Source organism: Alternaria rosae (assembly GCF_020736505.1).
Source record: "Alternaria rosae strain MPI-PUGE-AT-0040 chromosome Unknown BKA58scaffold_11, whole genome shotgun sequence".
NCBI classification, from domain to species: domain Eukaryota; kingdom Fungi; phylum Ascomycota; class Dothideomycetes; order Pleosporales; family Pleosporaceae; genus Alternaria; species Alternaria rosae.
In genome coordinates, this window is record NW_025763580.1 from 92,049 (window position 1) to 111,837 (window position 19,789).

The 19,789-nt window shown below is 52.7% G+C and overlaps 10 protein-coding genes across 10 annotated transcripts; 6 read left to right on the forward strand and 4 right to left on the reverse strand.

Annotated features, from left to right (window-relative positions):
• The first annotated feature begins 1,144 nt into the window (after positions 1–1,144).
• On the forward strand, positions 1,145–2,197 carry BKA58DRAFT_49146 (uncharacterized protein). Its single transcript, XM_046175368.1, has 2 exons — positions 1,145–1,489; positions 1,539–2,197. The coding sequence occupies exons 1-2, from the start codon at positions 1,231–1,233 to the stop codon at positions 2,150–2,152; spliced, it is 873 nt and encodes a 290-aa protein (XP_046020698.1). The 5' UTR covers positions 1,145–1,230; the 3' UTR covers positions 2,153–2,197.
• A 383-nt stretch (positions 2,198–2,580) lies between these two features.
• Positions 2,581–3,111, forward strand: BKA58DRAFT_444024 (uncharacterized protein; the record flags this gene model as incomplete). Its single annotated transcript, XM_046174027.1, has 2 exons — positions 2,581–2,905; positions 2,954–3,111. The coding sequence occupies 2 exons, from the start codon at positions 2,581–2,583 to the stop codon at positions 3,109–3,111; spliced, it is 483 nt and encodes a 160-aa protein (XP_046020699.1).
• A 24-nt stretch (positions 3,112–3,135) lies between these two features.
• Positions 3,136–3,945, forward strand: BKA58DRAFT_444025 (uncharacterized protein; the record flags this gene model as incomplete). The annotated part of the gene is made up of 1 exon (XM_046174028.1): positions 3,136–3,945. One exon carries the CDS (start codon positions 3,136–3,138, stop codon positions 3,943–3,945), a length of 810 nt encoding a protein of 269 aa, XP_046020700.1.
• Positions 3,946–4,002: 57 nt separating this feature from the next.
• On the reverse strand, positions 4,003–6,608 carry BKA58DRAFT_49221 (biotin-protein ligase). Its single transcript, XM_046175371.1, has 3 exons — positions 6,298–6,608; positions 5,600–6,242; positions 4,003–5,551 (listed from the first exon to the last, which is right to left on the reverse strand). Exons 1-3 carry the CDS (start codon positions 6,332–6,334, stop codon positions 4,060–4,062), a joined length of 2,172 nt encoding a protein of 723 aa, XP_046020701.1. The 5' UTR covers positions 6,335–6,608; the 3' UTR covers positions 4,003–4,059.
• BKA58DRAFT_444027 (uncharacterized protein) lies at positions 6,535–6,976 on the forward strand (the record flags this gene model as incomplete). The annotated part of the gene is made up of 3 exons (XM_046174029.1): positions 6,535–6,602; positions 6,694–6,790; positions 6,905–6,976. The coding sequence occupies 3 exons, from the start codon at positions 6,535–6,537 to the stop codon at positions 6,974–6,976; spliced, it is 237 nt and encodes a 78-aa protein (XP_046020702.1).
• A 58-nt stretch (positions 6,977–7,034) lies between these two features.
• Positions 7,035–8,845, reverse strand: BKA58DRAFT_449170 (uncharacterized protein; the record flags this gene model as incomplete). Its single annotated transcript, XM_046174300.1, has 5 exons — positions 7,035–8,047; positions 8,070–8,202; positions 8,290–8,526; positions 8,577–8,659; positions 8,780–8,845. The coding sequence occupies 5 exons, from the start codon at positions 8,843–8,845 to the stop codon at positions 7,343–7,345; spliced, it is 1,224 nt and encodes a 407-aa protein (XP_046020703.1). The 3' UTR covers positions 7,035–7,342.
• A 200-nt stretch (positions 8,846–9,045) lies between these two features.
• BKA58DRAFT_49241 (uncharacterized protein) lies at positions 9,046–11,181 on the reverse strand. The gene is made up of 3 exons (XM_046175372.1): positions 10,962–11,181; positions 10,576–10,877; positions 9,046–10,529 (listed from the first exon to the last, which is right to left on the reverse strand). The coding sequence occupies exons 1-3, from the start codon at positions 11,012–11,014 to the stop codon at positions 9,220–9,222; spliced, it is 1,665 nt and encodes a 554-aa protein (XP_046020704.1). The 5' UTR covers positions 11,015–11,181; the 3' UTR covers positions 9,046–9,219.
• Position 11,182: 1 nt separating this feature from the next.
• BKA58DRAFT_49184 (XPG domain containing-domain-containing protein) lies at positions 11,183–13,669 on the forward strand. Its single transcript, XM_046175370.1, has 2 exons — positions 11,183–11,636; positions 11,875–13,669. Exons 1-2 carry the CDS (start codon positions 11,410–11,412, stop codon positions 13,352–13,354), a joined length of 1,707 nt encoding a protein of 568 aa, XP_046020705.1. The 5' UTR covers positions 11,183–11,409; the 3' UTR covers positions 13,355–13,669.
• BKA58DRAFT_49151 (putative exoenzymes regulatory protein aepA precursor) lies at positions 13,670–15,973 on the forward strand. The gene has a single exon (XM_046175369.1). It carries the CDS (start codon positions 13,985–13,987, stop codon positions 15,653–15,655), a length of 1,671 nt encoding a protein of 556 aa, XP_046020706.1. The 5' UTR covers positions 13,670–13,984; the 3' UTR covers positions 15,656–15,973.
• BKA58DRAFT_346764 (uncharacterized protein) lies at positions 15,950–19,579 on the reverse strand. The gene is made up of 4 exons (XM_046168439.1): positions 19,117–19,579; positions 17,240–19,071; positions 16,874–17,191; positions 15,950–16,818 (listed from the first exon to the last, which is right to left on the reverse strand). Exons 1-4 carry the CDS (start codon positions 19,210–19,212, stop codon positions 16,158–16,160), a joined length of 2,907 nt encoding a protein of 968 aa, XP_046020707.1. The 5' UTR covers positions 19,213–19,579; the 3' UTR covers positions 15,950–16,157.
• Positions 19,580–19,789: the final 210 nt, after the last annotated feature.

Genomic DNA, 19,789 nt, shown 5'->3' on the forward strand with positions numbered 1-19,789 from the left:
AGAAAGGAAGACAATCAATAACAACTTCTCCTGCCCACCAAAGTCGCAGCTTGAATGGTTTTGAAAGCTGGTGACGCCAATTCTCCTCCACTGACGCCTTCGCCGGGTCATCACTTGTCTCTTGTCTACCTATGAGACATCGCAGGGAACGCGTTGGTGTCGCTGCGTAGTAAACAACAACACAACAAGACTCTTTCCTCCATCTCTACCTACCTTGTCATACTACGATAGCGATCTCAAAGCCATACTCGCGCGGTTCAACAACCATGCAGATACCGACACGCACGAGGACATACCCAAGAACTTCAGCGATAATTAGCTGTCGCGTGTAGTCATCCAAGGCATGAGATAGAAGTTCGAAAGACAAGAATTGGAGGATATTGCGCTAGTCATGCTGCATACCATCTCAAGCGATCCGTGCTTGAAGCTTATGCATGATGTAAATAGAGAGAATGAAGTCGTGGTGAATGATGGAGAAGCCAATGGAGAGATTGAGGTCATGATCAAGATGGAACAAGAGCTAGACGACGACGATGGGGCCATCATGAAGGCATCCGAGCGTGAGACTATGTAATTATCCCCAGGCTGCCGTGACATATGCTAACGTCAACGTTACACCAGATGATAGAGAGCTTGCTGCAGACCCGGGTCCGTTAACGATAGCATCGGTGTCCACCAATTCAAGCGCCAAACAAGGCCGGCAGCCGCAAAAACACCCTAATAGTATTCAGAAACCTCCGACACATGCAGAGGGAGCCGAAGAAGCATCTAGGGGTTTCAGGGCCAAGGATAAAGCTCGCCGTCGCGGTAGAGATGCTACACAGGTCTACCAGCGGTTCTAAAAAAAAAGCCTCGCTGGCGTCTATGAAGCTTCTGCCCGGCCGTCGACATGAGGTTCTGGTAACCAGACTGCAAGATGGAGGTCAAATACGAAAACCCCGGCCCCATGGGAATTGATTTACGGGCTGAGAAAGCTAGTAGAGGAAGGACGAATACGGCGCTTATGATGACTTGGTTGATGAGGATCGCTCTTCCACCATTTTCTGATATTTTTTACCTGATTCAATGGTGTTCATCTTCTTTCGATGCATGTGCGTTACTCCGTCCGTTTGCACTTTCCCAATCCACGCGTTTCCACTGCTAGCTCTATTAGGGTGCGCGGCACAGTCAACAGCAACACGGCTCTCCCACCTTCCACTATACATCGTCTTCCCGTCAGCATTACTCGCCATGTCGACCGTCGATTCCTATCTCAAGGCTTTGCTCGCGCTCTCCGGAAACGAGCAGCTCGTCACACCCCGCCAACATCTACTTCAAGGTATTGATGACGACGACCTTTCGGAGCTACTGAAGAAAGCCGTGGGGAGGGAGTTCGCGCGCGGCGGCTTGGAAGACATCGTTACGGTCATCCTGGACGTCATCGCAAGGGATCACGCGACAGCTAGCGTCAAGAATGAGCAAGTGCAAGGAAACAGCATCCAGCAGCAATGTGAGCACCCTGAAGAAGATTTTGAAAGGACTTCCTGACCATGCACTAGCCATGAACGAGATCATGGTGATCAACGATCATCCAGCATCGGGCGGACCAGCTACGTCAGCCATGTCGACAGCAAGCAAGCGATCACCTTCACCGTCTCCCGGCATTGCGACCCGCAAACGTTCCAGACTCGATACACCTCCTGTAGTCGCCACGCAGGCTGGTGCCTCCGCCGGCAATATGAGCCTTCGAGACTGTAAGATGGAGCAAATCATAGATAACAAGATCGTTCCGCGCATCGATATCGTCCGCTGGAGTGTACACTACAATATTTATGGTGACGCCAACATGTCTACCTTATTCGACTCAAAATTTGATGAAGATTACCTCTCTACCGATCTCCATAGATCAGAGTGGGGTAAGTTGCTAAGACTACGAGAAAAGGGAGTCGCCACCCAAAGCTGTGTCAATGATACCGTCATCATGAGAGCGAAGCAGCCTGGTGGACGAACAGGACACATGAACGAGGCCTGCGATCGCTGTATTAGGGTGAAGCGTCTGTGCACTCGGCTGATGCTACATAAGGGTGTGATCAAGCTTGCCTTTGTCCCCTTACCTCTCGAATTTCGCGGTGATGCAAGGGGGAATTCGCTGGACTATTGGGTGCGTCCTTGAGAACTTGCGATAGATGTGACTAGCACATAAGTACGACTACTCTCGATGTATACATGAACTTTCAGACTGCGTTTCTAGACTAAAACAGACGGTGTAGTCTTTTGGGGTCCGTTTCGCTCAATGACTGTGTAGACACAACTTATATTTAATACTTTTCTTCGTGCATTAAGCGACGGAATAGAAGGGTAAGCATTTCAGGAGCAACTCTAAACCTCCTGTCACCGTGCACAGCATGAGTATATAGAAAGCTCGATACCAGAATCATTGCACAAGTAAAGGTGCACTCATCGCCGTGTCTCTCACCGACTATACTAGCGCCACCTTCATACTCAGGTTCTCCTCATAACCACTCGCCAATCTCTTCCCTAACTTCAACACACTTTACCTCCACAAACCCCCGCCAGCCCCATTTCATCCGCGACATCACCATGTCAACGGCACAAAGATACCACGACGCGCTCTTGGCGCTATCGGGTAACCCTGCCCTTGTGGCTGCAAGGAGTGGTCTTCTCATAGGCATGAGCAGCGAAGAACTCATCGACGTCATCACCTGTGGACTCAGAACTGGCGTTACTAGAGGGTTCCTCAACATCATCGCGACACAGGTGTTCGAAGAAATTGCAGCGACTCAAGCAGGCGGCGTTATAGCGCCGGTGGAAGACAAAGATGGCGGCGACGTCACGGATGATAGCAACAACGTTGTCCGCAACGATAGTCAAACTCCCCGCAGGCGTGCGGAACGCGGAAGCAGAGGTAATTGCAATTGCGATTAGTCGCAATCAACTGCTGACAGCTAATCAGAGCCGCGACCCACGCAAGTTTCACATTACCAGCCAGTCCAGACCCCAAAAGCGAGAACAACTCAATCATCGACTGCGAACCGGAAGAGAAGAGGAAGTAATCTTGCCAGAACAGGGAAGAAGACAGGAATCGTAAACCTAGAGTCAGAGGCGGAATAAGAAGATCATCAGGTCAACGCCCAAATGTTCAATGAGGGGGAGGCGGATATCATCGTCGGTGATGAACCAGAAGGAGATGCCAATTCTGTCGCCGACACAAACAGCGATACCGACGCTACCCCCGGTGAAGTTGTACCCACACCCTGGAAAGAAGTTCAGGAATCCTCAACCATGCTCGACATAAGCCTCACCGACAGCGAGGATGGGTGCGGCAGCGACGAAGACTACACGGAAGATCTTGCCGATACAGAGCTATCGTACGGAATAAGGAGGAAAAGGTCTACATCCGAAAGTTCGCTCCTACGCGATGTCGATGTAGTTTTCCGGATACCCACCGCCCAAGGCCAAGAGCTCAAAGAACTGGACGAGTTCCCGGTCGCGTTCGTCAAAGAGATGACACGCAAGTTCAACAAAGATTACCTCGGGAAGTCGAAGCACAGGAAGCAGTATCGGAAAATGATGGAAGAGGTGGACGATGCAGAGACATGTGTGTACCGTGAACTGAACCCCAAACCAAAGGGAGAAATTGTTATGCCTGCTCAACCAGAACCACGGAAGGACTGGTATGACGATCCAATGCTGAGCATGTATGATGAAGAAGAGGAAGAGAGGTGTGAAGAACGACACCAACGGATGCAACAAAGACTCAAGGAAGTGTACGGGAAGAAGGCTTGCGACGATTGCTACACTAAGAGAAGGCTATGTGCCAGATTCATCAAAACTGTCGAGGATGAACCCAGGCTGGTGATCTACCCGTTGGGGCCTGCAGAGATGAATGGTGGAGACTGGCGGGGTATGCGGTTCTGGGTACGCAAACCTGGACGGGAGCGTTAGAGCGACATGGTTCCTGGCACCAAAATCAACGAAGACTAAATGACCTCGTATAGTGCTTCAACATCCATGAAAAACATTCTCTGGCATCTAGTCCTTCCTTCCAGCCTCACCCACTCAGACCTTCCGTTTCACTAACCCCCTAAAAAAATCAAAGCTATTACCATCACTCTGCACCTGCACTACCCTCCCCGTCCCCCGTCCATCCACCTCCCTCACCTCCTCCGCCAGCAAAAGACCCCAATCCCTCGTAATCCCCTTGATCCTCGCCTTCATACCCGTCTCTACCCCATCTACACTCTCCAGCGTAACAAGCTGATCCGTATGCAGCCAGTTCGCATAGTAAAACTCTTCCATCTCGCGCGTGAAACCGGACTGTGTGAATGTGGAGTAGAGAGTTTCGAAGTGTGCGAGGATGGATGCGAGGAGTTTTTCGGGTGTGAAATCTTTGAGTGGCGGGTTTAGGGATTTGGCGAGGAGGTTGAGACTTGTTGTTGGCAGCGCATTACTCAAATTAAGTCCAATCCCCGTAACGACATCATACGTACTCCCCGAATAACTGCTATTCACCAGAATGCCGCCGATTTTCACAACGGGGTTGTTGGAGGAGCCAGGTAACTGAGCGTAAATATCGTTTGGCCACTTTAGCTTCACGGGAATCTTTTCGTAGCCTGGGGCGTAGTTTTGGATTCCTTGGACGATGGCGAGGGCAGCGAGGTATTGGATAAACACCACGGGCGCGCTCTGACTCAGCGTGAAGGAATGGTGGAGCACGGTACTAAACATCAGCGCGCCGGGCGGAGCGATCCAAACGTTGTTCCCCCTTCCGCGACCCGCAATTTGCGTGGTTGCTGTTATGGTGAAGCCGTTTGGGAGACTGCGGAGGAGGGACGGGTTCTTCTCGAGGAGTGTGTTGGTGGATGTTACGACTTCGCCGTAGATGAGGTGTTTGCCGAAGGAGGCGTTGGGGTTGCGCAGTTTGGTGTGGTAGTGGTGGAGGTTTGCGTAGAAGGATTCGTGGTGGAATTTCGTCTCTTCGGCGGATGGCAACGCTTTCTCGTGAGGTATTATGACCTTCACAACCTTTTCGTAGGAGACGATTTGGTCGGGAGATGTGCTGGATGTGTACTCGACGCACTCTTGGATTTCTTCTTCTGGGGTCTTGGGTACCTTCTTTTTGTTTTCCGCCTTCTCTTGGCTTTTTTCCTCGACGCCTTCTTTGGTACTGTTCGTCACAGAAGCAAGGGTAGGCAACTTCTCCGACACAGCGCTCACCGCCCTCTTCAACTCCTTCACACTCCACGCGCTACCCTCCTTCTCGATGCGAAACACGTCGTTCTCGCCCTTGATGTACTCATCGCCATCGACTACAGTGATGATCTCGCTCCAGGTAGCAATGAGGTCAGCAACGTCTGATAGGTTATGAGCGGTGAGATGCAGACGGGAAAGGGACGGTACCGCTTGTTCCTGCTCGTTGACCTGCAGCCCAAGTTTGCGGAGGATCAAGCGCATAAAGTCGAGTCGAGTAGCATCTGTAGCTGTGATGTCGCTGATGACAGTAGCATAGGAAGGTAAGCTGGGGATCTTGCTCAAGTTCTGGGGCGCAAATCTATGGCGCGTTAGTAAGAACGTGTTACATGGATCAAAGCAGACTTACTCCGGATGCGGCCCAGTAACCACAGCATGCCCCTCGCCCACCTTCCGGTACACAACCGCGGCCTTGCCCTCTCCAGACTCAACATGCAAATCCTCCGTATAACTCGCCAAAATCTGCACCCCCCTACTCTCCAACTTCTTCGCATCAACAAAAACACCCCCGCCATTGTAATAGCTCTTGAAACTCTCCCCTACTCCCTCATCCACCCCCTCAAAAGCACCTTTCTCAATCTTAATCTCCGCCGCCCTCGCCCCAGCTTCACTCGCATACTTGAAACCCTCAAACGCCAATCCCCTACACGTCCCAGGGAAGAAACCTAATTCCCTCTCCCCTTCTACAGCCATCTTGGGGTCGTTGACTTCAAATTCACATCTACTACTGCCATAGTATCCTCCAGCGCAGAAACCAAGATAAGAACCACCGGCGTTCACATACCGACTAATGCGCCTGTTCCCTTCGCCGTTGAGCGTGCGGCAGTAGCCTAGATCAGCGCCGCCGGGGAAGACGAGTAAGGCGCAGGTGCTGAACCAGGGTTCTTTGATCAGAGTATCGCCTGTGATGGGGATGACGGCGTAAGAAGGGGATAGGAGGCGCCGCAGAGTGTAGAGGCAGTGGCGGACGGACTCTGTGGTGCTGCCGTTGCCTGGGCTGGTTTAGTCATCTTGGTGGGGGTGGTGAGGAGGCTTGAAAAGGCGTACCGGAGTAAACCAGCACATTCATTTTTTTGCTCGCCATAATGTTGGCGATTTCGATATGTGATGTGCGATTCGTATGCTGACTGACTGACGGTGACGTTCACGGTACTGTAGTGCGGACCGAGATTGGCCGACCGTGCTCAAAGTAACGTTAACTTTCTCAATGAACCTGCGAAAGCTTCCGCGACTCGATATCTTCACACCAGACGTCGCAATTCCTCTCTTCTAACTCTTTCAAATATGTCAAAAGAAGATAAAGCACGGGCAGCAGCAGCGCAGCTGTTGATCGATGATGAACCGGATGACTGGTGCGTAGTTGTAGTCTTTCTGTGAGATGCGGAGATCCGATCTGGAGAAGCGAGGAAAACCAGCGAAGTAAGCTAACGATACTCCAACCAGGGACAAGCGCATCTACAGCACCGGCTGCGCAGACGAAAATGCAAAGTTGACAGATTGCTACTACGAGAAGAAGGATTGGCGAGCGTGTAAGCAAGAGGTAAGTTTTGTCAACCAGCGCTGTTGCCTCTTCCTTCTGGACTTGCGGAAGCCGAGGATTCGCCGAAAGTAATAAGGCGGCTTTGAGATTCACCCAAACTGACATGTTGTGTAGATGGAAATCTTCCGGCAATGCTGGCAGCGACATGGTAATGATAAGAGAACAGACTCGAAAGACGCTTCATAGTGGCTGAGTCAGTAGTCAAGCTCCGCGAGTGCATGTGTAAGAGTACCTGTATCGTTACCAAAGCAGAAGACGTGTAAACTAGACTGAAAAATCAACGACACATTTGGGAAAGACAAATCTTTTCGTTCTTCGGTATACTGAGACTACTTATAGCAATGAAAGAGATGCTCGTCAGGCCATTTTACTGCAACCGTCATAGCTTGAACAGCTTGATTCCACATGAGGCCCTGATACCTATGTACCACGATTTTGCCTCAGCCAAGAACCGCTTCCGTGGAGTTTTAGTCCCACTGAAAGCATCATTATACTCATCCATCATGATGAGCTGACTACACGTATGCGTGATAGAGCGAAGACATCCCAGCCTCACTTCCTCTCATAAATCGGCGGCACAACATCCGGATGGAACGGACTCTTCGCCGCATCCGCCTTCTGCTTATCAAAGTTCCACACACCATTCGTCTGCCCATCATTGATACCCTCGCCAATCTTCTTGGCCAGCTGCTCGAACAACGGGTACTTCGGTGCTCTTGAGAAGAACTTGCGCTCCCACTCCTTCCCAGCGTCCTTCTCCTGTTGTCGCATCTCGCGCTGGCGGGTCTCGATGATGGTCTTCTCCGCACTTGTCAGGTCCATGTTGCCACTGTTAATCGCATCCGACACCTTCTTCCATGCGCGTCTGGTTTCGAAGTCGTCTTGTTGCTCGATGGCGGCGACGGCGAGGGGTGTTGTCTTTGTGGACTTGTGGTCGAATGTGTCCACGACGGCCTTGGTCTTGGCATCCTTGATCTGGAACGAGTCGGTCCACTGGCCGTCAGCCTTGTAGATGGCTTCCTTCTCTTTGCCCTCCGGGTATAGCACTGCGGTGAACGAGTTCTTCTTTCCAGAGACCCAGCCCTTACCGCTGTAGTCGATGCGCGCAGTGTAGCCGGTGGAGGATTGGATGTAGGTGCTACTGTTGAGCTCGACGTAGGGGGAGCCTGTGATGAGGCCTTCGATGTGGAGGGCGGGGAGGGTGATGAGGTAGCTTTCGTTGTAGTTGTCGAGATGGAGCATGGCATGTCCGATTTGCTATGAAATGTCAGCAGTGTACATGAAAGATGCCACGAATACTCACCTTGACATTAATGGTGGTCTTGAAGGACGCTTTTTGCGCGTTGTAACCCTCTAGCCGGACGCCGTGTTGGTCGTTCCAGATGGAGTAAGCCGTGACGGGTGGATGATGACTGCGCGCATTGCATTAGCTCTCCCGTACTATACGCGTGGCATGCTTACGACAGGCTTAGCCATCGCAAACGCGTGTGTGCGCGTACCTGACTTGCTCGCTGACGAGCTGTGTTGTGCCTGCCTGGTCCTCCCACTTGCCCAGGAAGAGCTCGCCCAGGAAGGGGTTCAGAGGCTTCTTCTCGCTACCCAGCTTTTCTGACCGACTGGCGTACTGCTGCTTCAGTGTGCTCAGGAACCACTTCAGCACCAGCATGGTCCGCTTGGCAGGGTCCTTCTCGGCGGCCGGTGCGACAAAGACGGAGGGGTGTTCGGTCCAGTATGAGCTGCTGTGGGTTAGTATTGGCTCCTAGGTAGTAGGTACGGAGGGTCATACGAGAACTCGGTGAGCGACTTTGTGGAGAGGATAAAGGCAGGCGCCGTCATCGTGGACAGGTCGCCATTGAAGGACGCAATGGACTGTCCTGTGTTAGTCAAATGCCATGTCCGAGTCAAAACACCATGATTTCCTGAAGCTACGAGCATTTCGCAATGCGCGAATATCTCTGTACACGTGAGGACGCTGGGATAATTCCATACCTTCAGGAAGCTCGTCCAAGAGCCTCTAGCCTGGGGTGGCACCGCCGATCCTTCTTTCTCGGCCATGATTGCGATGCACGTGTGCGAGGTATAAGTTGAAGAGGTGGGGAAAGTGAGAAGAAATCGTCCACAGGTGTAGACGCGCGTGTAGGGATGTGTGAAAGGCGGGGGGTGTCGAAGACTAGGGACCTTCGCAGTGGGGACCTGAGGGCTGTTATGGAGACGCTGCGGACGGAGCATGCTTAGATTGGGCAATGACGTCGGAGCTAAGCCACACACCCGCCCAAACACAACGAGGTCATGACGAACAACATTATTGCCACGGAGCTGTCAGCCATGCTGTTCCATTTCTTGGTGCTATGATACTATTGTGATATCTCGTGTACATTTCGTCTAATCATGCTTATTACATCTACGCGTTCCCCATTACAACAACGCGCTTAGGTCTTGACATCGGGCTCGGTGCGGCCAACGTACTCCTGGAGCTTGAGGAGGTCGGTCGCGAGCTTGACGTTGTCTTTGAGGTAGTCCTGCGCATCCATGTCGTATGTCGACTCGTCGCTGGTGTGCTTCTCGATGTAGAGACGGATGGTAGCGCCGCTGCTGCCTGTGCCGGACAGACGGACGACGATGCGGCTACCGTCGTCAAACTTGACAAAGATACCCTGGTTCTTGCTGACGCTGCCGTCGAGGTCGGTGTAGGAGAAGTCGTCGGCCTCGAGCACCTTGCGGCCAGCGATGGTGGAGCCGATGAACTCGTCCTTCTTGGTGGTGATGAGCTCCTTCATGTGGGCGGTGACCTTGTTAGCGCCCTCGGTCTCGCAGCCCTCGTAGTCGTAGCGGGTGAAGAATGTGCGGCCGTAGGTCTTCCAGAAGTCCTTTTGGATCGACGCGATGCTGGGTGTGGTACCAGTCTGCTGTCCGACACCAGCCAAGATGTTCAACCAGGCGACGACAGCCCACAGACCGTCCTTCTCACGGATGTGGTTGCTGCCAGTTCCGAAACTCTCCTCACCGCAAATGTTCATCTTGTCAGAGTCGAAGAGACCGCAGAAGAACTTCCAGCCGGTGGGCACCTCGTAGCACTCGACGCCCTTCTTCTTGGCGACAAGGTCAATGGCGCCAGAGGTAGGCATACTGCGGGCAAGACCGTAGATGCCCTGCTTCTTAAAGTATGGGATGAGCTCGGCATGGTGTGCGATGATGGCTAAGCTGTCACCGGGCGAGACGAAAGAGTTTGCGCCGTAGATCATGTTTCGGTCACCATCGCCGTCGCTGGCAGCACCGAACTGGATTCCGTTCTTGTCAACGGCGTCGACCAGCGACTTGGCGTAGACAAGGTTGGGGTCGGGGTGGTGGCCGCCAAAGTCTGGCTTGGGGATGCAGTTTTGTGTGCTATTGGGGATGCCGAGCTCCTTCTCGAAAATGTCGACACCGTATGAGCCAGTTACACCGCTCAGGCCATCGAAGAGGACCTTGAAGTCGGAGTGCTCCTTGAGGAACGACTTGATGAGGTCAAAGTCGAAGATATCCTTCAGCATCTTGAGGTAGTCCTCGGTGGAGTGGACAATCTCAACCTCGAGGTTTCCGTACTTTTGTGTACCGATGGTGCTGAGGTCGATGTCGGGGATGTCGGCGATCTTGTACGAGCTGAGGGTCTTGGAGGTTTCGTAGATCTTGTTGGTGACGCTCTCGGGGGCCGGAGCACCGTTGGCGAGGTTGTACTTCATACCAAAGTCCTCATCGGGACCTAGATGTGTTAGATGGGAACAGTGTATGGGTTGTGGAGGACTTACCACCGGGGTTGTGGCTGGCAGTCAGGAGGATACCACCTGTCGCCTTGCGTATCCGGATGATGTGGCTGGCGGCGGGTGTGCTCATGATACCATTCTGGCCGATGAGGAGCTTCTTGACGCCATAGGCAGCGCTCATCTTGGCAATGGTCTGGGTGACCTCGGGGTTCCAGTAACGGCCATCACCACCAACGACGAGGAATGCGCCCTCAACACCCTCGGGGATAGATTGGAGGATGCTAGCAACGAAAGACTCTGAGTAGTGCTCTTGTTGGAAGACCTTGACCTTCTTGCGGAGACCAGAACTGTGATAGAGAATGTCAGCTATCATCCATCCACGCCATAGCTTCATCAGCCTTCCTCAGCTCTTTGGGGTGCGTCAGACTTACGTTCCGGGCTTCTGGTCCTGGAAAGGCTTCAACTCGACTGTTCGGACGCTCATATTGACTGTCTATGTTTTTGGAGCTTTTTGAGTGAAAGATTGAAGCAATTGGAGAGTCGGGCGATGTGGCAGCTGGCAACTTTTGAGCTGGTGAGGGGCCCAGCTTCCCCCACCACGCGGGATGACGCCGGCGCTAGCTCATCAGCGGAAAGACCAACGCCACGCTGGCTATCATCTCTCGACTTTTTCTCGTCAACGTCCCAACACTCGCTGCGCCCATGCGCTAGCCCTGCATCCGAGGGTAAGACACTGCACAACGCTCTTGACTGACCACTCCCCGCCTCGCTTCGCCCCAGACCCTTTGCGGGGGTATCCTGGTTGCGTGCATACCACAGTTCCTTCCGTCTCGACTAGAGCACACCTTCCTTCCCAACACCCTCAACCACCTGGTCAAAATGGGTATACAAGGCCTCGCTAGGCGTCTCGAACCCTATGCGACGCGGCTTTCCTCCGAGCAGCTAGACGGCTACTCCGCTGTGATAGACGGCCCTGCACTCGCCTACTACGCTCACAAATTGGCCCTCGCTTCAGCCGCTAGCGCCATCCGAATCCCGTCTTATGCAGACATCGTCGCTGAAGCACTTCGCTGGCTGACCTCGTTGGAGAATAGCAACATCAAGGTGTGAGTAAACCACAGTTGCTTTTCAGCGCCCGGACACGGAACCGCCACGGCAAGCCAATAAGGTGCGCACATATGTTCTTCACTTCACCGCCATTGCTGCAGGGGTTGCGAAAACTTCACTTATCGCAGAGTCGATATGGGAAAGTTGCTCAATTGCACTTGACCGTGACCGTTCTATGCACATTAAGCGAGTGCTGATGTGAGCTTATGCCGTCCATTGCTGATCGCACGCTCTCAGGTCTGCCATCTACTTCGATGGAGCCTTGCCTACTTCAAAGCGAGCCGAGAGACTGTCCAGGACCGAGGCGAACAACAGACGAGTGCAGCAATTTCGCAACAACTATGCTACCGTTTCGTGCCCTGTACCCACATACTTAGGCTCGATATCATACGCATTCCTCGCGCCTGCGCTACAAGAAGCGCTACTAAATTCGCCCTTTGCCTCAAAGACACATACCGTACCTGGCGAAGCAGACGACTGGTGCGCCTCGCACGCCAAAGAACATGTGCGATCCATCATCTTCACGAGCGACACGGACCTTGTTCTGTATGACTACTCGGTAGATACGCTGATAGTATTCCTCCACGATGCAGACGTATCTGCTGGCATCAAAGCGTACTCACCAAACGAAATCAGGGATCAGTTACAAGTAACGAGTCTAGTGACGTTTGCATACACTCTTATCGAGAACCCGCAGGATAGTGCGAAGCTTCTAGCTCACCAAGCCCGAGACGTGGACCAGAAGTCTGCACGGTACCTTGACTTCGCTAGCCGATACGTCGCGATGGTGACAAGACCTGCTTACCTGGGTGAGCCGGATCTCGTAGATCCGCCTCAGATTGATGTCCGGCTATCCGAATTTGTACATCAAGCTTTTGACCACCTCCAAACTCCGCATGTGTATCTGCCTCTCCTCATCGAAGAGCCCAATCAAGCATCCGCATGGAACATAGGCCTTGACATTCGCAGACTGGCATACACTCTCCTCGCAACAACGGAGTATACGGTGGTCCAAGAGTACAGGAGAAAAGCCCAAGGTATCTCCATCCAGGAAGTCGTCATATACCCGCGATACTTTCCCGAACACCCAGACCCCGTTCAGATCCTAGAGGAACAGATGAGCTATTTGCAGGAATGGGCGGTCGCATGTGAGATCGGACCAGAGGTCTCATGGCCGCTCTATGCTCTTAGGCTGGTTCTTGCCGAACTCAATACGCCACCTCCGATTCCACTAGTTCAGCGCGTCTTGAACGGCGACTTTGACAACAGCTGGGACTTCGTACATCTCACGGCTAGGATACATGCTGCTCTTTACTCTCTACGCATGCTGAGTCAGTCGATAAAGATAGGGCAAGCGATTGACCCTGAGGGTGAACAAATTCCAGCAGATGAGTGCAACCGACAGCAATCGCATAATCTTAACCTGCGCAAGAAGATGTCTAAGATCGCCGGTCACATGGCCGACTTCCCTTCCATACCAGACCTTATCGGCGTTCCAGGGCAGGCAAAACGCGTCCTAGAAGAACCCGACATGATGAAGTCGTGTATTGAAGAGATATACAAAGTGGCTGGTGTGGCAGTGCCGACGGAACAGGTCTCAAACAAGAAGAAGAAGAGGCAGGTGAGAGAGGCGGAAAGAAAGAGGAAGAAGACTGAGCAACGACTGCAGGCAAAGCCACAGGGGAGTAATGCTTATACATTACTGGGTGATGGTTGATGGTAAATGTAAGGACTGAAAAAACGAGATTGACCGTTTCGAGACTGTCCTCACTTCCTTGATTAAAGTCCTCATACAATTACTGAGCTGTCAGCCGTCCTTGCCTCGTCGTGCGCGCGCACACAACCTGCGGAGACATGATGTGCAATGTCTCAAATTGGGTTCGCACGGTTTCGTTTGCGCTTCGTACAACCTTTGTACCTAGGTAGTACCGACTCCACAACTTCAGAGTTTCAGATCAACAATTAGCCGTAGTGACGTACGGCGCGTTGTTAGCCCGAACACCGTTTTCGGCCTGCTGAGCACGCGACCACCGGCCTCTAGCTAGAACATCCACACCAACCATTGATCGGCACAAACTTATTCACGGTGTCGGTCAAGCCACGACTTGAGAATGCCACGCTATACGAACACGATGTCATGCGTTCCCAAAAATCCATGGGTAGACTGTAACGCAAGTCAATGGACAGTAACGTTCGCGACTGACCTTCGGCCGAACACCTGGGTACAAGTAGAACGAGCAAGTGCTTGAGAGTCTTGCACTACTATATGATCAAAACAACTACTTGTCTGCTATGACTTCAGACCAGCATCACCACTATCAGATTCACACAGCGTGATACATCCATCATGGCTATATCCACCTTTCAACCCCAAGCAGACACCCTAATCCGCGCCAGCACAATTTCAACTCTCGAACCAGACATGCCACCACAGCGCTCCATAGCCCTCCTCTCCGGACGTATCATTGCTCTCTCCGAGGACCCCGCCGGCTCAGACGACTTCATCGGCAGCGAGACCCAAATCATCGACGTACCAGGCTCCACCGTCCTCCCCGCATTTACAGATACGCATACACACCTTATCCTCGCCGGATTGACCTATTTCGACGTTCCAGTCCACGACATCAAGAATCTTGACGAACTATTTGCGCGATTGAAGAAGCGGGCTACCGAGACGCCAGAGGGAGAATGGATATGTACGGCAACGGACTGGCTAGAGTACAACATCAAAGAGCAACGACTGCCTACGCTAAAGGAACTCGATGCCATATCCACCAAACATCCCGTTATGGTGATGCGGGGCGGGCATAACATAGTCGTCAATTCGGTCGTTGCAGGAATGCTGAACGTGACGTCTGACACACCATCACCACCGGGCGGCCTCATCGGAAGATCCCCCTCCGGCGCCCTAACCGGCCTTTTCCAAGACTCCGCCACCATACCCGTCCTAAAACTAAAACCCTCCGCCACCCTCTCCGAACGAATCTGCGGTCTTCAAGCCGCATCCGCTGCATACGCCGCAACAGGCACATCTTGCGTGAGAGACTGCTACGTCCCGCTCGCCGACCTAGACGCCCTCATCGCAACGCACGCAGCTGGAAAACTTCACGTGCGTGTCCATGCCCTGGTCCCCGCCGTGGGCATGACATCCGCAGCACAAGTCGAAAGCCTCCTCGACAAAATGGAATTATATCGGTATCTACAACGCGATCCCTACCTCTCCGTCTGGGGCGTGAAATTCATGGTCGACGGCGGAATCGAAGCAGGCGCCGTATCCAAACCCTTCCTCTCCATCCCGCCCGGCCGAGAAAAAGACGCCGCTTGCAATTGTTGCGGGCTACCTAGTTACCACGGTATGCTCACGTGGGAGAAACCCAGTCTCATAGAAGCCATGTCTGCAGTCGTACGTCGAGGCTGGAAAATAGGCACGCATGCTTATGGAGATCGGGCTGTGAAATTGGTATTGGATGTATACGAGATACTCATGCAGCGCTTCCCTTATCTAACGCCTGGCACACTGGTTATGGAACATGGGGCGTTGGTGTCGCCGAGTGAGCAGCGGCGTGCTGTGAAACTGGGGATTGCGACGACGATCCAACATCCGCTTTTGCATAATGCGGCGGGGATACAGGAGGTTTACTGGGGACGTGATCGATTATCTCGCACTTTCCCAGCACGTACTTGGTTGGATGCTGGAGCGCTTATTGCGGGCGGGAGTGATTACCCTGTTGGTAGTTTTGCGGCTATGCGGTCGGTTTGGGGGATGGCTACGCGTGAGACGACGGTTGGTGTTAGGGGGGTTGAGCATGCGATTACGGTGAACGAGGCGGTTGCGTTGCATACTACTAAGGCTGCTGAACTGCTGCGGGAGGAGGGTGAGAGGGGACGTCTTCTACCTGGTTTTGTGGCAGATCTGGCGGTTTGGAATGTTAACCCATTGGAGGTGGATGATTTGGAGGTGTTGAGGGATATGATGCCGAGTCATATCTCTGTGGGGACGAAGTTTGTGACGATCTAGCGCGCTCTTGTGTACGAGGTGTTTGGCAAGTGGACCGGCATTGAGGACAATACATCAGATCTATCTGACTGGGTTTTGTTGCCCTGCTATGCATTACGATTCTACTGTAACAGACTCTCTAACATGTGCCCGAATGCACATTGTCAACAACTCTTACGATGCAGTCCTCTCCACACTTACAATTATACGCATACTTGAATATTGCCTGTCTAAGCTCTTGCGAACGCTGGTTCAAGCCGAGACGTGACAGCTACTCGAGGTTAGCATGACAAGAAGCCTTCACCTTCCCTCCCCCCACCCATTCTCAGAGGTTCTTCGTAGTTTAATATGTATTTGTGATCCAGCGTCACACGTATATTCAGCTACCAGGCCAGTTGAAACAATGGACTCAATAAGATTCTGGTATCTAAAACCATAACGCCCATCTAAATGCCGCTCTTAACAGACACTTATATAGAACACAAAGAAATTCGTCATCTACACACATCCTCCTCCTCTCTTACTACCTCGCAAAGTAATCCCTCGCCCCATCCCTACTAGGACTATACGGCGTATACTGCTGTTGCCCATGACCTATACCCATAGGCGCAGCCCCACTGACTAACCTCCCCTGATCTCCGACTTCGTAAGGACTCTCACCTCTGCTATCCACCCCTCGTAAATCTAAACTAGGACTAGGACTGTATTCCCGCAACGCACTGGGTGTTTGATGATACCCCTGTGGGTACAAAACGCCAGGATCATCTCGCATAGTACGTTCCGAATCGCGACTTGTACTGCGGCCACGATCGCTGTTATTAGTGGAATTATCGCGGCCCCAGTGACTCCCAGGTGTATCTGGACGCCCAGTCGCACTGCCACCGTAAAGCGAACCCTCGCCGCCGTGTTCATCGCTGAACTCAGGTCTGTTTTTATAATTTTCAAAATCCATGTTCGATTCCGAGACGAATTCGAAGGGGCCGGTCCCGCCGCTAGAGATGTTGGCTGAGGCGGCGGTTTTTCCAGGGTGTTCTTTGGACATGCGTTTCATGGTGTAGACGTCGCTGAAGGCGGCGGTGTCGCCGATGTCGCCGTCGAGGCGGCCACGGTAGACTTCCGCGAGGAGGTGTTTGGATTTTTCGTGGACCATGGGGACGGTGAGCTTTTGGTAGAGGGCGGGGTGGCTGGGGTGATGTGTTAGTGATTTGTCTTTGTCTTGGGAGTATAAAGGTGACTTACCCGAATCGCACAGCAACACGATCCCTTCGTCTGGACTCCTTGTCGATTGGTGTAGGTGCTTCGGTACCCTTGGCCCGCGTGCCTTGCGTGTAGTACTTGAGCGAGTTGTCGAAAGCATTCTTGCAATAGAACTTGAACGCGATCAATCCGAGGGGAAGAGGTGCCATGGCAGCCAACATAGTCCACTTATGTTCGTAACCGCGGGCTACGACAAGCAGCGCAACGATGCAGTTGGAGAAGAAAGTGCCAACGAGCATGCGATTGAAGAGCACACGCCAGAACGCACCACCAGACTCGTTTTTGGTGCAGAAGACGTACCTAAGACAGATTAGCTGAGGTCCATGAGGAGTTAGGGTCAAGGCTTACATCAGTAGATACTTCTTCATCCAGCTATCGAGTGTAAAGTAAATCGCCACAATAACCAGCGTAATAGGCTGCAACGGGGCAAAGCACAACGCAACCGTCGAGTAGAACAAGAAGTAATTGTAGTAACTCGCGTAGTCAAATGGCGGCGGCGCAGTCCGACTAATCAGCTCCCTGGGCGTTGGGTTCAAGAACTTGCGCGAGAAACTGCCCCACGCAAGGTTGACAGCCTGAGCCAGATCGATGGCAGCACCCAAGTTACGTTGGACGAGCCATGTAACCCAAAAAGGCGAGACTTCGCACAGCGTACGCATGGTCGTGTCGAAGAATTTGATTTGTCGTAGAATATCCATGAAAGGGACGTGCTCTTGCGTCGCGAGATTGACAATCATGACAATCATACCAAAGACGGCGCTGAAGAGCGAGAATACGAACAGGTTGTTGAAGACAAAGAAAGCGTATAATTGTGCTGTGACATGGCGCTCTCGGGATGTCTTGGTTGTGTCTCCGGCTTTGATGGACAGGCGGCGGAAGATGATGGGGAGAAAGTAGTAAAAGAGCGAGGTGAGCGCCGGAGCTGCGAGACCTTGAACGACGGCCCAGAAATCGGCGTGTGCGGCCAATTCGGTCTGGAAGGTAGGCCATACAAAACCCAAGTTGGAGAGTTTGGACAGGAATACGGCGATTAGGGCGTTGGGAATGAAGTACAGGAGTGTGAGTAGGGTAATCCAGAAGTTGTTCACCATCCGTCTCCAGCGTCGCGTCTTGGGATCGAGGGTGAGGTTCTTCCAGATGATGTCCTTTGGTTTGGGTGCAAGTCGGACGGTGGTGCCTTTTACATGCTTGCTGCGGGCTGCGAAGGCGACCATATGCGCAGAGTCGATACTCTCATAGCTAGCGAATCCGTACGATAGAGCATCGCGCTTGTCGATTGTCTCGCGCACCTCTTTGATCTTGCTTTCCAGTCGCTGAATGCGCGCTGTGAGATAGTCAATCGCATCCACCTTTTGCGCCTTGTCGGTAAACTCTGGATCCTTCTTTGAAGGAGTACACAACGGTCGCTCTGCGGGCAGCTTGTTTGGGTTCTTCAGGTATTTCGCCAAGACCTTCTCCAGCTCAATGACTGCCTCCTCATGTGCCTCGATAAGGTCTGGGATATCCTTCACGTTGCGTCCGATGGATGCGCGGGGAACCTCTGGCGTAGTCTTCAAGCTATCGGTAACCTCCACGATACCCTGGTCGCTGCGAAAGCTGCGGTCGATATCCGTAACCATCAGCGTTCGCGCGTGCAGACTGTTCTGGTAGTCCGGGTGCTCCAGATACTGGCGTCTCATCCGGTGTACAGCGCGGTACATCCACCACAGGAAGCCGCAAACAATGATGTCAATAATGTATGCCAGCACGACAAAAGCCCAGAAGACCTGTCCAAACAAATCTCTGGGTGTCATCAGGAAGATGATCTTGCCGCCCATATCTCCTTGAAAGTTCTTCTGGAATTCCACTGATTTTATAACGTTGACGGGGACGATGATCGCACAGCCGACGATGGCGAGTACGACGAACATGTTCCTGCACATGCGCGCAAAGCGCAGGAAGATGGTCGCATCCAGGCCAATCTTCTCAACATACTCCGGCTCGTTTGTCTTGAACACGGGCTTGTACCACGCAAACAGCGATTTGTCGAGAGGCGGCGGTCGGTGTTTCTCATCAGTGTGTCGGAGACGGGGCGCGTAAACGATAGTATTAAAAGGACGTAGTAGGAGGAAAAGTATGAATATGGCGGCGGTGATGCCGAACGACGTGCCGATAGCAACGAGGACGGAGTCTTGGGATACCTGGAGGTGTTAGAGTTGTATGCGAATGATTGAGGCTGTATGTACCGAAGCGCCCAGGGCATTATCTGTCATCAGCTGCTCGAACTTCTGCTCTATGCTCAGGTCCCGCCGGAGCAGCACATTCGGTACTGTGGATGCCATAGCGAATGACGGGTGTAACGTGTAGCGAAGGTGCGATAGCGAGTGTGGTAGTACGTGTGACGGGTACACGTGGTGATGGAGGTCGATCTCGGGTCGGGAAGCTCAGCGCATGTCTTCCTGTGGTCACTCCCCTCTCTCTCACGGTAAGATCTGCTCTATCGTCAAGATCGCCGTTTGTCGTATTCGGTTGTATTCGGCTGCCTGCTCTTCACAATAAAAAATGACAGGGTATATACGCGCAAAGCAGAAAGAGTGTACAAAGCAAAGTGTAAGGAAAGCCAAGAGTGAAGCAAGCAACGGCAACAGTAAGCAGTGACAGTAGTGAGAGAGAGTTCAGAGATACGAGCAGTGCCTCGCGTCCTTTGCCCGCGAGAGCGGATGGAAAAGGGCCGTCGATCCCTGTCAGGCCCTGTCAAGATGGAGGCGCTAGAGGGAGCTGTGACGCCTCGCCAAAGCCAGACCCTAGCCGCCCTCCCTTGCCAGCGCGCCAGGCACGCCCAGCGATTGGCTGTCCCAACGCGCCGTTTTAACGCCGGGTACGCGGCTCTGCCATGGCAGCTCTGGCGGGTGGATTTTA